At 36.3% G+C, this 16,198-nt stretch overlaps 1 protein-coding gene across 1 annotated transcript in view; it reads left to right on the top strand.

Annotated features, from left to right (window-relative positions):
• Positions 1 to 16,198, top strand: part of col4a5 (collagen, type IV, alpha 5 (Alport syndrome)) — a 481,130-nt gene that overhangs the window by 115,576 nt on the left and 349,356 nt on the right. Inside the window, exons 8-10 of the mRNA XM_039765771.1 lie at positions 6,230 to 6,256; positions 9,010 to 9,090; positions 9,506 to 9,568. Of these exons, the coding sequence (XP_039621705.1) occupies positions 6,230 to 6,256; positions 9,010 to 9,090; positions 9,506 to 9,568 (171 nt within the window). The remainder of the gene's footprint in view (positions 1 to 6,229; positions 6,257 to 9,009; positions 9,091 to 9,505; positions 9,569 to 16,198) is intronic.

Below are 16,198 nucleotides of genomic sequence, written 5' to 3'. Positions count from 1 at the left end.
CACAAAAGGTATAACAAAACGAGTGCACTTTTATTCAAGAATATAACTGAAGAAGAAGAAATTATTCAATTCACATGTTGCATTCAATATGGAAAAAACAAAATCCACTTTATCAATTGCATGGGTGGGTTAGAGGTAAGAGCGTCTGCCTCTTGCGAGTTCGAGTTGCAAGTTCAAGCCCAGGTCCTTCTTGCATTTTCTATAGCAAGCTGCTATTATTATTACTATTATATAATAAAAACATACATTTGATTTGAGTCTGTAACACCTGTTGTAAATTTTTGCTGCTTATAGTTTTTTTCTCTTAGTCACATTCACGTGGTACAACGAACTTGCCTTTCCCTCTTTGAGTTGATGGCATTTACATTACTGTATCTCCATGCTTTTCACAAGAGCAGCAATGACTACAGTTGGTGCTATGGTTGATGCCTGGTCAGAACTAATTCTTGTATCAACAATCAAAGATACGATGCCCTCTGACTGTTATCAGACTATCATGCAGCATGTGTGCTTTGACAACAAAGACACCCATGCAAAATGTGTGAAATACGAAAGACTGCATGTGCATGTGCAATGCTACACCTTATTTAGGAAAACAAACACCCAGTGTAAATTTTTGTTACTTGTGAAAGATATCGCTGAAGGCATATAAGAAGACACACAAATGCTGATTAATCATGTCTTCTTGGTATCTTGTTGTCACTTGAATTTTTTTATTCAGTTTTTTTTTTCTTGAATAAAAGCACGCTTGTTTCGTTATACCTTTGCAAAAGTGCTTATTTTATATTCCAGTAACCACCTGAATGACATCAAATCTGTCTCTGCCTCTCCTGCATGCACACACACAATCCATGCATGAAACGTCATTATTTGAAAACACAATGTCATTTGAATATGCGTTGTCATTTGAACATTTTTTTTAATCTTGCCGTATATCCCTGTTTTGGTGCATAGTACTGCAAATGCAGACAGGCTTCTTCTTTTTGGGTTCATACAACATCAGCATGGTACTGCCAGATCTAAATTCTATTGTGGAGAATTGCTTGCAAACTGATATGACTTTAGCTGCAGGTGGAAGTTCCCATCCCATTTTATTTATGGTGAGAAGCAGAGTTGTGTTGCAGTGCAGCAGTCTATTAGCCAGTGAAAGCAACGTGAAGAAGTTGTCTGTTGTTACAGTTCTGCCTTTGTCCATCATTTTCTAAATAAGGAGTGGCATTGCACATGTACTTTTTCTCCAAATTTGCCGTAATCCAAAATTGTATGCCAAATTTGTCAGGCATGGCGGAGATGTATTGCAATGAAGGACAAATGACCTTCATTAGAAGCAATTGCTCATCAACTGTAATATATTGGACTGGGTTGTAATTCAAAACATAGTTCTCAACAAAACATTGCTAGATGTTTGAGATCACAGCAAATCTGTTGTTTTTCACACATTCTGCATGGGTGTCTTTGATGTCAAAGTGCAAATGCCACTTGATAGTCTGATAGCGGTAACAAGGCATTGTATCTTTGATTGCCGTTACAACAAATAGCTCTGACCAGGCATCAACCACAGTACCAACTATGGTTTTCGCTGATCTTTTGAAAAGAATGGAGATAAACACCATCAACTCAGAGAGGCAAGTTTGTTTTACCACATGAACATAACCTAGAGAATACAACCGAATAAAAATAATGCTAACTTTTAAAGGTAACAAAAATTTACACCGGGTGTTACAGACTCAAGTTAAATGTAGCTGTTTTATGTAATAGTAAGAATAATAAACACAGGAAGGATCCGGGATCTAACCTGCAACCACTTGATAATGAAACAGCGGTTCTTACCTCTACACCAGCCAAGCGGACATACAAACTTTGTGTTGATTGGTATTTGGCCTTCGGTTTTTAACACATTGAGCGCAACATATAAATTGAATAATTTCTTTTTCTTCATTTATATTTTTGAAGGTGGTTTGTTACATCTTTTGTGAAAGCGTTTATTTGATATTTGGACATCAGTCTACACACATTCTACCTTTCACATTAGCATTTTGTCATTATTGTCATGAGAAAAGTTTGTTTTAGTTATGTTTTCAACGTTTCTTGCCTCACATTTCCTGTCATCCTACATTTACACAGATTGTTGTAGGCACGGAACACACATGAGATGTATGTATTTTAACACTAGAATTACCAGAGCCTATGAAAAAATTCGTAATTCCGTCCCACCTTAAATCGCTTCTTAAATCCCTTCACACCTCTCCGCCAGTGTCCTTTGTCCTCTAAATGTGCTGATAAAAAGACCCCCACCAATTTAGAACATGGAAGAACTTCTTCCAGCTCATGCCTTAATTGAGTATCTGGGAGTGAAGTGGAGTTTTAGAGTGGAAATAATAGATTGTTATTTGGAACACACGCATTTCAAGTCTGTTCCATTTCTACAGTAATCTGTGTAAACACATTGTTAAAACAGAAACGTTTTTTATATTCTAGTAGTAGATGACAAAATGTAGGCATAAACTACAGTATACAATGTACTAGCAAAATACCCGCGCTTCACAGCGGAGAAGTAGTGTGTTAAAGAAGTTATGAAAAAGAAAAGCAAACATTTTAAAAATAACATAAGATGATTGTTAATGTAATTGTTTTGTCATTGATATTGAGTGTTGTTGTCATATCTATCTATTTATATATATATATTTATATATATCTGTGTATATATATATATATATATATATATATATATATATATATATATATATATATAGCAAAATACCTGCGATTGGCAGCGGAGAAGTAAAAAGATAAGGAAACATTTTAATAATAACGTAACATGATTGACAATATAATTGTTTTGTCATTGTCATGAGTGTTGCTGGCATATATATATATATATATATGTATATATATATACACACACAGACACATATATAAACATACTGTATATACACACACACATATATACATACTGTATATACACATATACATATCTACATATATACTGTATATACACATATATATATACAAATCTACATATATATATCCACATATATATATATTAGGGGTGGGACTCGATTAAAAAAATTAATCCAATTAATTAGAGGCTGTGTAAGAATTAATCTTGATTAATCGTATGTAATCGCACGTAAATTTGCCCCAAATCGCAAATGTTTTTTTTTAATTTAAAAGTGTTTTAGTGGGCGACAGAATCAAATAATAGACATGTACATGAATATTGTAAACTGAAGCTGTTTTAATTTCTGAAAAAAAGCCTTTAAACTGCATTTGAATTCAAAACAGAAACAAAAATATCATCCCTGGTTAAAATTGGGCAGACTTAAAAATAAAGTGGTAGTTTAAGTACTTTAAGTAGATTTTCAGAATAGTATTGTCTTTAAATAATAATAACCAAAATTTCAACATAAAGTGCAGTTTTTTTCTTAAAAAATAAGTCAGAAACATAAAAGGTAATTTGACCAACTTAATCTTTAAACTCTGAGTAACCTTAGCCAAAATTATTTTGTACATTAGGCTAAAACAGTGTGATCATTGAACATTTTGTAATTAGATGTAATTAGAATTACTAACGGTCACGGAAGTCCAATGATCCCCAGTAAGAGCCACAAAGTCCGCTTTCTGTAATGCATCTAATTTTGCTTGCTTTTCAGTGTGCACAAAACCATGCTTTTATCAAGGCTTCTCGGGAAGTCGAAATGATCAGTCGTAGGAAGCGCGCTTTATTCCGACTCTAACATTTTTGTAGCTGTGATGTGTGCATCAGTGTAATGGATGTACCAGGAAATCATGCATTGACAAAAGTTCCGTTTGCTTGGAATTGAAAGTGTGATTAAATGCGTTATTTTTAACGCGTTATGGAGTACATGCATCGAAGCTTCTCAGCTGTGCTTGTGCTAATAAAGGGAAACATTTTAAAAATAACGTAACATGATTCTGCGTTAACCTAATATTTTTTCATACGTCCCAAACCAAGGAGATGTGAAGGTAAAATGAATCGGGTAGCGCACGTACATACTCAGCGAATCCCCTCTCGGGAATCGAACCTCGAATGTCAGCATTAGAGGCGAAGACTCTACAATTAGCCACAGCGTGTGGCTTGTCTATGCTAGAGTATGTACTGTAGATCGGGGTATATATATACATTTATATATATATATATATATATATATATATACCGCGTATCGCAGTGGAGAAGTAGAAGTTATGAAAAAGAAAAGGGAACATTTTAAAAATAACGTAACATGATTGTCAATATACAGTAATTGTTTTGTGAGTGTTATTGAATGTTGCTGTCATCAAGGATTTGATTATCATTATTTGTTTCAATCAGGGTCATATTTGTATGATGTGTTGTGTTCAAGTTACATTCCGTGTTTGTCAATCGTTGTAAAGATAAGAGGTTTCATTCATCGATTAGTTTCTTACTGCATCAATAAACAGCTCGTCTTCCTCTTTATCTGAGATGTGACAAACTGCATGCACGGGTTTTTTTACACTGTCTTCCTTTAGCGGACATTCACTTTTTCCACCGTGTGCTTTGTTTCCGCAGTAGCTGCACTTATGAATATGATTCAATGTATCAGGCGCTTCATATTTTTTTGCTGCCTTCTCAATTGTGTAATTCGGATTTTGTTCAGCACTCTTTGGAACTGTTGCTTTTTGTCTGTGCACTGCGTCAGTTCACGTGAGCCGCTTGGTGTTCTTGCATCGAAGGTTCCCAGCTGTGCTGGTGCCATCTCGTGTAATGTCAGCTAAGACCCGGCACTTAAAAGTTTCTCTCGCAGTTTCGCTGAGTTTGTGCCAAACACCACCCTGACCATCTCATCTTCCTCTGCATAAGCACAGTCCTTCACACGTGAATATTTACCGGCAGTGTTTGTATTGGATTGCCGCTGATGGACGGCCTTATATGGGCAGGCACTAAATTACAAACGCTAGTGGCAGCCTGTCTATGAACTTAATTTAATATAAACTTACGGTTCACGCCGTGCTTTGTTTCCGCAGTAGCTGTACTTATGAATATGCTTGTATGCATCATTTGCTTCATAATGTTTTTCTGCCTTCTCAATTGTGAAATGGCGTTTTGTGCTCATCGCTGTTTGGAGTTCTTCCTTGTTCTCTACGTACTTACGTAGGAGGCATGATGATGTCACACGAAACTCCGCCCCCCACGGCCATCTCCAACTCAACTCCATTACATTATATGTAGAAAAATAGGTTCCAGTTATGACCCTTACGCGTAGAATTTCGAAATGAAACCTGCCCAACTTTTGTAAGTAAGTGAGTGAGTGAGTGAGTGAGTGAGGGCTTTGCCTTTTATTAGTATAGATGAAGCCTGAAGTCCAAATATCAAAGAAAAAGGTACAAATATAACACAACAATTGCGCTTTTATTCAAAAATATAACTGCAGAAACAAAAATCCGCCTTAACATGCGACATTGACAGCTTTTTATTGTAATTGCCTCTGTGGTTCAATAGAATCAGTTCCTGTTTGGGAATCAAAAGGTCGCGAGTTTGATCCTGCACCACTCTATTTTGAGAAGTAAACTGCTCTTAGTCTTACTATTTTAGAATAAAAGCATGCATTTGATTTCAGTCTGTAACAGCCGGTGCAATTTATGATCCTTGTAAAGGTTAGCTTTTTTTTTTTTATTCACTTTTCATTCTCTCAGTCGCGTTCAGAATAAATCCATACAACCCCATCTGACACAGCTGTTTTCACATAAAGACGCGCTGTCTGCAATGCCATAATGTTATGTGACCACCCAGGATGTTAAAAGTTGTTTTGCTCTTAATTAATTTTATTTTTCCATGCATAGACAAGATTACAGATTCTGCATTTTAGAGTGATTGTATCAAAAGTGCTACACTTTTTTTATTTTTAATGACTAAAAACATTTGCAATGAGTATTTAACAAAACATGTAGACAGAGATTTTAATTAATATTTATGATGATTTTAGTAAATAATTACATAAATTTGTAAAAAAATCTGATTATGATCTTTTTGTTGCTTTGTTTATTTAATTATTATTGTAAAATACTCAAATTGATTATCTTGATAATTATTTAGCACATCCCCTTATACATCCTATTCATTTTTGAAAGGGTGTGGTAATATAGCTCAGATGATGGCTTTGAAGATATTTCCATTGATTTTGTGATTATTTTTGCAATATATATTCACAGAGAAATTCACTTTATCTATTTCTTTGTTTTCTTTTAGGGTACTCCTGGTTTACCTGGTATCAAAGTAAGTGTTTAATCTGATTTACTTACAAGTACATATGAATGTTAAATAGTAGACTGGCTATAAATTCTTAGCCAGAAATTTTGTCATCAGCATTGCACAGCCTGATCTAAACACTACTGTGGCGAATTGCTCGCATACTAAAGTGATTACAGCTGAAGCTGGAAGTTCCATTTTACTTATGGTGCCAAGCAGAGCTGTGCTGCGGTGCAGCAGCCTATTAGCCAGCAAGAGTGTTGTGAAGAAGCTGTCTTTTGTTACTCATCAACAGTAATATGTTGCCCTGGGTTGTAACTCAAAACACAGTTCTCAAGTAAATGTTTCAAGATGTCCAAAATCGCAGCACATCTGTCGTTTTTCACATGTTCTACATAGGTGTCTTTGTTTTCAAAGCACAAATGCTGCATGATAGTCTGACAAATAGTTCTGAGCAGGCATCAACCACAGTACCAAATGTGGTCATCGCTGCTGTTCTGAAAAGAATGGAGATAAACGCCATCAACTCAGAGAGGGAGAGGCAAGTTCATTGTACCACATGAACATCACTGACAGAATAAGACTGAATAATAAAAAAAAAAGAGCTAACTTTTACAAGTAGCCAAAATTTACACTGGGTGTTACAGATTCAAATCAAATGTATGTTTTTTTATATAATAGTAAGAATAATGGTAGCACACTACTCAAAACGTAGGGCACCTGGTCTCCTTTTGGTTATAAGGCAGCAGTTCATACCTCTGCTCCATCCAAGTAGACATGTCAACTTTCTGTCGATTGACATTTCACCTTGGTTTTTTAACTCATTGACAGCAACATGTAAATTTAATTATTATTTTCTTTGGTTATATTCTTGAATAAAAGCGCACATGTTTATTTGATATTTGTACTAAAGTCTTCACACATTATTACTATAACATGGAAGAAGTGTCTGTTTTAGTTACTGTATGTGTTCAGCATTTCTTTCTCACATTTCCTTTCATCCTACATTTACACAAATCGTTGTAGACACGAAACACACGTGAAATGTATTCCAAATAATGGTATATTATTTACCCTATACAACTCCAGGCACCTCACACCCAGATAAACACATTTGAGCTCTGAGAATTTTGTGACTGACTTCAGCTCTGTCAGGGGGAAGGGATAGCAGGCTGCTTGTGCTGATTGACACATTTGCAAAACAAAAGATGCTGATGGAGAGGTGTGAGGGAATTTGAGGTGGCCCAGGATTACGACTTTTTTCATAGGCTTCAGGGATTCTAGTGTTAAAGAGTATAAACAAGAGACAGGAAGCAGAAAAGAGTTGGCAATCCACCCTGTATAATGTGAATAATTACACAAAACGATTTTAACTCCAGAGTAGTGTCTGTGTCAGTGTCTGAATAGGGACAGACTGGGAATGGAACGTGCTTGGGTTTAATAGCTGTGGGAGAGGAAGAGGCAAGTCTGTGAAGGATCAAGCCAGTAGTGAGGTCAGGGAAGGGAATGTAGGACCTAGTGGCGTTTTAGGTGGGCTTCTGTTCAGGAGATTTGCAGAAGAGGAAGAAGAAAGGTTAGTACGCCTTGTCAATCCCTGTCCTTGTTTTTTGCCTTCGGTTAAGCCCTTAGCCTGCCTCCCAAGTGCATTTGTGTGACAAGAGCTATTTTCTGTTTGTTCGTGTTTGTTTTACTTCCACAGCTATTCACTTCTGGTATTTTGTTTACATTCTCTAAATACATACACTGCATCTCTGCATATTGTGCACTTCAAGTATTCAATTTAACCCACAGTTTTGGGTTATGTTTCATCAATTCTGTCCACTACCTAATGGTATAATAAATCGGTAGACAATGCAGACTATTGTAAGATCAACTTGTCACTTTGTTTGCTCTTTATGTGAATAAAAAGGTGCATCACAAAGTAGTCAGGTTTTATTATTATTTTTACATTGAACTTTATTTTTAGTTTTGATAATTTAAACTTTAACATTTTAAAGTGCAAAATTATTCATTTAGGGGAGCTTGTGTTTAATTTGGGGGGTGGAGGGTGTTGGACCAACACCTCGGACCAATTCTTGTTTACACCTTGATTTGATAAATGGGAAGCTGTAAGATATGTTAAACACCCATGCTAATTGTTTTCTTCTTAAATTTCATATGGTTCATTAAACTCAGAAACTGGGAGTGAATTTCCTGAAAACAATGAATCTTACCGATTAACAAATGACTGCACAATGCATGATCTTAAATTCTAGTGACTTTTTTATGTCTTTCCCAAAACCATTCTTAAACTGCTGTATATATATATATATATATATATATATATATATATATATATATATATATATATATATATATATATATATATATATGTATTTTACCAAGACATAAAATTGTAGAGGGTATTAACTAAACAAACATGATTGTGAAGCTTGTTTTGTTCCTAATATTTGTAAAAAATGTTTTAGTGTCTCATGTTTTGTGCGTCTGTGCATTGCTGTTATTTTTTAAGAAAACAAATATTGATTTCATTACTTGGTAAACATATACATTAATTTTTTTTTATGTGTAAGGCTAACATTTAAATGTCATTTTTAAGAAACATGTTGATTTTCTATTGTGTGGTATACTTCTCGCTGACAAAGTATAGCTTACATAAATTGGTACACTGCTAAATGCACTACTGTATATTATATATTTTTAAATTCCTGTATTTATACTGTATGTAAGCATTGTTTTTTTTCTGTCCAAGTTCTGATCACATATATTTGTTATTCTAGGGTGATTCTGGTGATGTGATACCATCTACTTCATTTGGAAGTAAAGGTCAACCAGGCCTTCCAGGCCTACCTGGTATTCCAGTAAGATCTGATTTAAAATGGTTTTATTTTAAATCTGTCTCTCTCTTGTTCCAGTATTTTGAACTAAAAAGTACTGTGTATTAGTTTATTGGCACTATTGTAAAGCTTTTAGGTTTTTTATAGTATAAAAAGAAAAAAAAATGTTTGGAAATTGAAGAGGATATCAAATCTTAAGTAAAAACTCTGATAAAACCAACATTTCTTTACCAAATATGTTAAGTAATCTTTCTTTCAATAAATTAATCATTTGCCAAAATCAGAACATTTTGTCTTTTAATAGTAACAGACTGAAGTACATTATCTTTAGTTAGTGGGGTGTAATGGATAATACTTAACTTTTTGGATATTTGAAAACTGCATGTATATATTTTCATTGTTGCAGTTAGGGTAAACATAATGGTATGTATTCTTTTAGGGCAAAGAAGGTCCACCAGGATTCCCAGGACCTGTAGGACCCCCAGGTCCAGAAGGTTTTCAGGTATGGTTTATGTTTTAAATTTTAATCTGCTCAGAGATTTTTATTGTATTTTCCTTTAAGGTATTTATTTTTTGGAATGTACTATACTTAATCATAATAATATTGTGTCTATGTTCATGGTAGAGGAGTAGGGGTTGCTGTAACTATTGATATAAAGATGGCTGTTCCTTGGATTTTAAAAGTTGTTAAGCCCAGGGAACTAGACTCTTAATTCATTTAAAGTTATAAAGGAGCCCCAGTAGGCAAATGTCTGCTGAATAATTTGTTGGCTGAAAATATTCAGAGTTAGTGTGTCAGAGAGAAGATGTGCAGCATTGTTAATAATTTTGTTTTAATTCTCTTCTTTGCTACCACCTCCAGGGTGTCCAGAGTGTGTCGCATACCTGAACCTGCCCTTTTAATTAGCTTGTTGATTTAGTGGGCCACTCTTGAAGTGATGTTAGAAAATAGAAAATTGGACTGGCCATCACAGTTTTAGAAGATGTGAAGGCTATCACTTCCAACATTAAGAAAACATAGTCTCCTAAGGAAAACAGGCTGCTCTTCCCTTTCATATGTATTTTCTCTGTGTTCCAAAACTAGTCCAAACTGTCATTAATGTAGTCCCCCAAATACTTGTAGAAGTGGACCACCTCTTCATCCACTCCATGAACAGCGACTGAATGTAGACTGGTGTGGTGAAAGTCAATAACCAGTTTCTTGGTTTTGCTAATATTAAGACTCAGACACATCTCTTTGTACCAAGAAATATACTCTTATACTCTGTCTCATCTCTTTTATCAAGACACCTCACAAGTGCAGAATCATCTGAGAGTTTCTGCAAGTGACATGACCTAGTGTTTTATTTATAGTCTGAGATGTATAGAGTGAAGAGAAAAGGAAACTGGACAGTTTCTTGCAGTGCTTTAGTGCTGTTCACTTCCATATCAGAAACACAGTCCTTGAGTCTCACACACTGCCCAACAAAGATTCCATTATTCAGAACACCACAGATCATGAACCTGCATATCACTGAGTTTAACCCTTAAAATGGATGGCTGAATAGTATTGAAGGCACTGGAGAAATCAAAGAACATAATCCTCACAGTGCTGCCAGTTTTTTCCAGGTGAGAATAAGCCTTTTGAAACAGATAGATAATTGCATCCGCTATTATAATCTTTGTCTGAGAGACAAACTGTTGTGGGTCCAGGTGGTCTACCACAAGAGGACTCATATAGTCCAGAACCAGCTGCTTAAAGGTCTATATGATATGAGGTGTGAGTGCCGCTAGTCTGTAGTCATTAGGTGAAGAAGTGCCTGCCTTTTTTGGAACAGGAACAATGTAGGAAGTTTTCTAGCAGCTGCACTTTCTGAAGTATTAGGGAAAGACTGAACAGGTGACAGAAGACTTGATAAAGTTGGTCAGCACAGGTCTTAAGAATCTCGTGTAATGACTCCAGCTTGTGCCACAGCTTTTCCTGTGTGTAGCTTTTTCACTTGTTTCCTTACTTAGTTTTCAGTTATGGACAGCCTACACTGATGGACTTATCACTGGCCATTCCAGTTGACGTGGTAGGAGTTGTTGATTTGGTAGGGATGGTATGGGGAGACTGGTCATTTGAAGATGGTGGCAGTGGGAGATAAACTCTATTAAAAAATTAGTTCAGGACATTAGCTTTGTCCACATCCCTTTCTAATATCTGAGCCCTCAATTGCTTATGTCCAGTAATTATGTCCAGTTCATTCCAGACATCCTACATTTTATTCTGAATGACTTTGTATTCTGTTTAGCACTTAAAATATGCTTCAGTGCCCCTTTTATCACCAGGACTTTGTCACCTGATCTTTTTCTCATTCAGGAGTGCTTTTAGCTTCTTAGTATTCCAGGTTTTGTTTTTTGAAAGGCAACATACTGTTTTTGAGGGTACTACTCTATTGACAAGTACGTTATTATAGTCTGTGATGCAGTGATTAAGTCCCTTATTATTGTCCCCATATGATTCGCACATCATTTCCCAGTCTGTCATTTGAAAGCAGTCATTCACAGCCATTTCAGCCTCTTGGCTCCACTTCCTCACTATTCCAATGGTAACAGGATGCCGTCTATTAACACTAGAATTACCAGAGCCAACGAAAAAACTTTTAAATCCGGCCCACCATAAGGTGCATATTAATTCAGCGTGAGCAGGAACACACAATAAAACTGAATTAGCGCTCTGAGTACTGAGAAAAGCGCTATTACCAGTTCCATTGTCTCAAAACACCACTCACATCTACAGTTATCCCCAGTTTCAGATAAAAAGTAACCGTGTCAGATCTGGGGCGGGGGTGGGTGTTGTATCATGATCGTGACTGAGAGAATAAAAGTGAAAAAAACGCTAACTTTTACAAGTATTATAAATTTACACCGGCTGTTACAGACACAAATCAAATGTATATTTTTATAGTATAATATTAACAATGAGAGCAGCTCACTACTCAAAATGGTAAATTTGCCGGGGAGCAGGTTTCGAACTCACGACCTCCAGGTTATAAGTCAGCGGATTTTACTGCTGCACCATGGAAGCTGTCATGTTGTTCATGCAACTTTTGTGAAAGTGTTTATTTGTTATTTGGCCTTCAGCCTTCATACACTATACAGTTCATGTCTACATCTTGTTATTTATTACTAAAACATAAAAAGTTTCTGTTTTAATGATGTGTTTCCATAGATTGTTGTAGACACAAAACACACATCAAATTATTTCCTCTTACAATTCCGGGTAGCTCACTTCCACATAATCAATAAAGGCAGGAACTGGGAGAACCTCTTGCCCGTTTTGAGGCGGTGGGGGGATGGTATAGCCGGCAGCTTGCTGCTTGGGCTTATCGACACATTTAGAAGACAAAAGACGCTGACAGAGAGGTGCGAAGGGATTTAAGGTGGGCCGGATTTATGACTTTTTTCATTGGCTCTGGTAATTCTAGTGTTAAAAGCCTTGTAGCTGGTAACCAGATAAATTAGGTTGTGTTCAGATTTGCCTAAAGGTGCCAGTAGTTTACACTTAAAGGCATCTTTAACATTGGAATAGAGCAGGTCATGCTTGTTATTTCCTTGGTTGGAACAAGTCACAAACTGTCCTAAAATCAAATGGTTGAAGTAACCATAAATAATGACTGCAGAGTTAGAATGAATCATCATTAAATTGCTGGTGATAAAATGAATCATTTCCATTGCTGAGTCCCCATTTGCAGAGGGAGGACTATAAACCTTAATAAAGATAATGTAATTTATCTCTCTGGGCAAATAATATATGTGAATTCTGGCAGCCAGAATTTCAGTGTCTGACTTACTGTACTTTGAACTGTAATATTCTGCACGGTATACCATTCCTCATTCACATAGATGAACAAGCATCGAGGAGGCAGGGTAGAAAGCAGCAATAACTGATATCGGCATTTGTAAGCAAATAACTGCGTCATTGTAACAGTGATTCCTTAGTCTAAAGCAGGGGTGGGCAAAGTCATTCCTGGAGGGCCACAGTGGTTGCAGGTTTTTGTTCCAACCCAATTGCTTAATTAGAAAACAATTGTTCCCAATAATTTAATTTCATGGCTTTTTAAGTGCTTTAACTCTGTTATGTCAAGTCATTTTCCTTTGTAAGCGTATCATACAAATGATTTGAAGGCTAAAATGGATGAGTAAATCTCAGTCCTTCACTTTTTTCTCTTCACTTTCCTTCCAAGTATTTAATTAAACCAAACGGTGCACGATAAATCCACACAGGTGTAAATGGAAACAAGCTTAACAGAGAACTGCTGGTTTCTTTTGTTTTTTGCATCTTACAGCTAATAAGGAGCAATTAAAAAATTAGAATATAGCTGTTTAAGACTAAAATAAGCAATAAGGGTTCAAAATCTTAACGAGTGGGACAACTAAAGTGAAGCAGATGTGTTACTTAAGCAGTAAGTGCTTCTTGTTAAGCAATTGGGTTGAAACAAAAACCCACAGCCACTGCGGCCCTCCAGGAATGACTTTGCCCACCACTGGTCTAAAGGAAAAGAAAAAAAAGAGTCAGCGGCTGACTTCACAGCAGTAATGGGGAAGGCTCAGCGGTACGCAGGTAAGCAGCCATTCTTAAGATACAGATTAGGCACAAGGGACTGTAGGATCAGATAAGGTAGTAAAGTTTTATTTATTTGTTTATTTTAGATTGAACAGTCCCTAACGGTCCAGAGGTAGAACAGTTAAGCAGGCGACAGCATAAGGGTTCATTAATATGAGATAATAAAACAATGAGAGTGGAGAGCTTATAAGCAAGAGGAGCACAAAGTTTGGAGAAGAGACAGAGAAAAGTAAAATTAACCTCCTAGAAGGACAAAGAGCAGGTAGCTGAGAGGGAGATCAGTACAGGATCTTAAGGGGTAAAGGTGCTGTAGCAATTCTTAGTGTTACCATTTAAGTTAAATCATTTAATTTTAAGAAAAAAAGGTAAGGCAGTTTTATTAATCCTAAATCAAATTTTAATAATGAGCCCAGTGCAATGAAGGTCCTTTTGGATGTTGGACTTTTTATATGATGGTCTCTTTTAGAGAGATAGTGTGCACCCCTAAGGTGCCGCAGGAGGAGATTCTAGATCAGATAGGTAGAAATAGGTGGGTCACGGTCACAAGGCGTTAGGTAAAGAGTGCACACCGTCCGGGGGCATCAAACCCAGAATTAGAAGAGTCAAACCGTTATCATGTCCTTGCGGAGCTGGACTGTATCTCTGATAATTCTGAGATGGTAGGCTCAATTAAAAAATTAAATAGGCTGAAATCAAACAAATCACCAGGACCAGATAATATTTACCCTCGAGTTATTAAGGAGGCTAGTGAGTACATATATAAACCCTTGACACAAAAAAAAATAAAAATAAAAAAAAAAATAAACCCTTGACACATATTTTTAGGAAGTCACTGTGCACTGGAAAGATTCTGAAGGACTTGAAAATGGCAAATATCATCCCATTATATAAAAAGGGTGACAGGGCAGATCCAAACAACTATAGGCCAGTAAGCTTAACATTCATCACAGGAAAATGAATGGAATGAATTATTAAGGATAAGATTGAGCAACACCTGGCAAGAACAGGAGTTATTTTGAACAGTCATCATGGGTTCAGAAGAGGTAGGTTGTGTTTTACTAACATGCTGCAATTATATGAGGAGGCAACAAAAGGATACAATCAAAGTGGAGCATATGATATTATTTATCTTGATTTTCAGAAAGCATTTGATAAGGTGCCACATGAGGGGTTGGGCATCAAACTAAAAGAACTGGGAGTTCAGGGTGATGTTTTTAGATGGGTGCAGAATTGGCTCAGACACAGGAAGCAGAGGGTGATGGTGCGAGGAATCTCATCAGAATTGACTGATGTTAAGATTGCTGTTCCACAGGCGTCAGTGCTAAGGCCACTGCTATTTTTAATATGTATAAATGATTTAAATAGTAATATAAGTAACAAGCTGGTTAAGTTTGCAGATAATACCAACATAGGTGAATTAGCAGATAATTTGGAATCTGTTATATCATTACAGAAGGACTGGGATAGCATACAGGCTTGGGTATATTTGTGGCAGATGAAACTTAATGTCAGTAAATGTAAAATATTACACATAGGAAGTAAAAATGTTAGGTTTGAGAGTACGCCTTATGAGAAGGATTTAGGAGTCGTAGTGGACTTTAAGCTATCGACTTCCCGACAGTGTTCAGAAGCCATTAAGAAGGCAAACAGAATTTTAGGTTATATAGCATGATGTGTGGAGTTCAAGTCCAAGAAGGTTATGCCCAACCTTTATAATGTACTGGTGAGGCCTCATCTAGAGTACTGTGTACAGTTTTGGTCTCCAGGCTACAAAAAGGTCATAACACTGCTAGAAAAGGTCCAGGGTACAGTGACTAATTGGATTCCAGGGCTACAGGGGTTGAATTATGAGAAAAGATTTAAAGAGATGAGCCTATAACGTTTTAGCAAAAGAAGATTAAGATTTGACATGATTGAAGTGTTTAAAATTATGAAGGGAATTAGTTCAGTGGATCAAGACTGTTATTTTAAAATGAGTTCATCAAGAATACGTGGACACAGTTGTAAAGTTGTTGAGAGTAAATTTTGCACAAACATTAGGAAGTTTTTCTTTACATAAGGAACGATTGACACTTGGAATAAGCTACCAAGTAGTGTGGTAGACAGGAAGACTTTAGGGACTTTCAAAATTCTATTTGATGTTTTTTTGGAAGAAATAAGTAGATAGGACTGTCAAGCTTTGTTGGGCTGAATGGCCTGATCTTGTCTGGAGTGTTCTATTGTTCTAATGACTAGTTTCCCTTCTGTCTTTTTTGCACACCACACTGGGTCACTGTCTGCTAAAATAAGGTGAAATCCATCCGGAATTAAAACAGTGTCAGGTATATCAGGTTTAAGCCAGGTCTACGTAAAGCACAACATGCCACTGTACTTGTAAGCTTCATGACCCACTATAAGGACAGACAGTTCATCCATCTTATTTGACGGTGATCAAACATTTTCCATTACTAAAGATGGTAGACCAATTCTAAAATGTTTTAGCTTTGCTGATACTCTTGTCTGTGGAAAAACAGCTCTTGCGGTAAAGCAAAACTGAGCTATATA

Source organism: Polypterus senegalus, chromosome 10 (assembly GCF_016835505.1).
Source record: "Polypterus senegalus isolate Bchr_013 chromosome 10, ASM1683550v1, whole genome shotgun sequence".
Classification (NCBI taxonomy): Eukaryota; Metazoa; Chordata; class Cladistia; order Polypteriformes; family Polypteridae; genus Polypterus; species Polypterus senegalus.
Note: the sequence above shows the minus strand (reverse complement) of the source record. Positions and strands in the feature narration are given on the sequence as shown.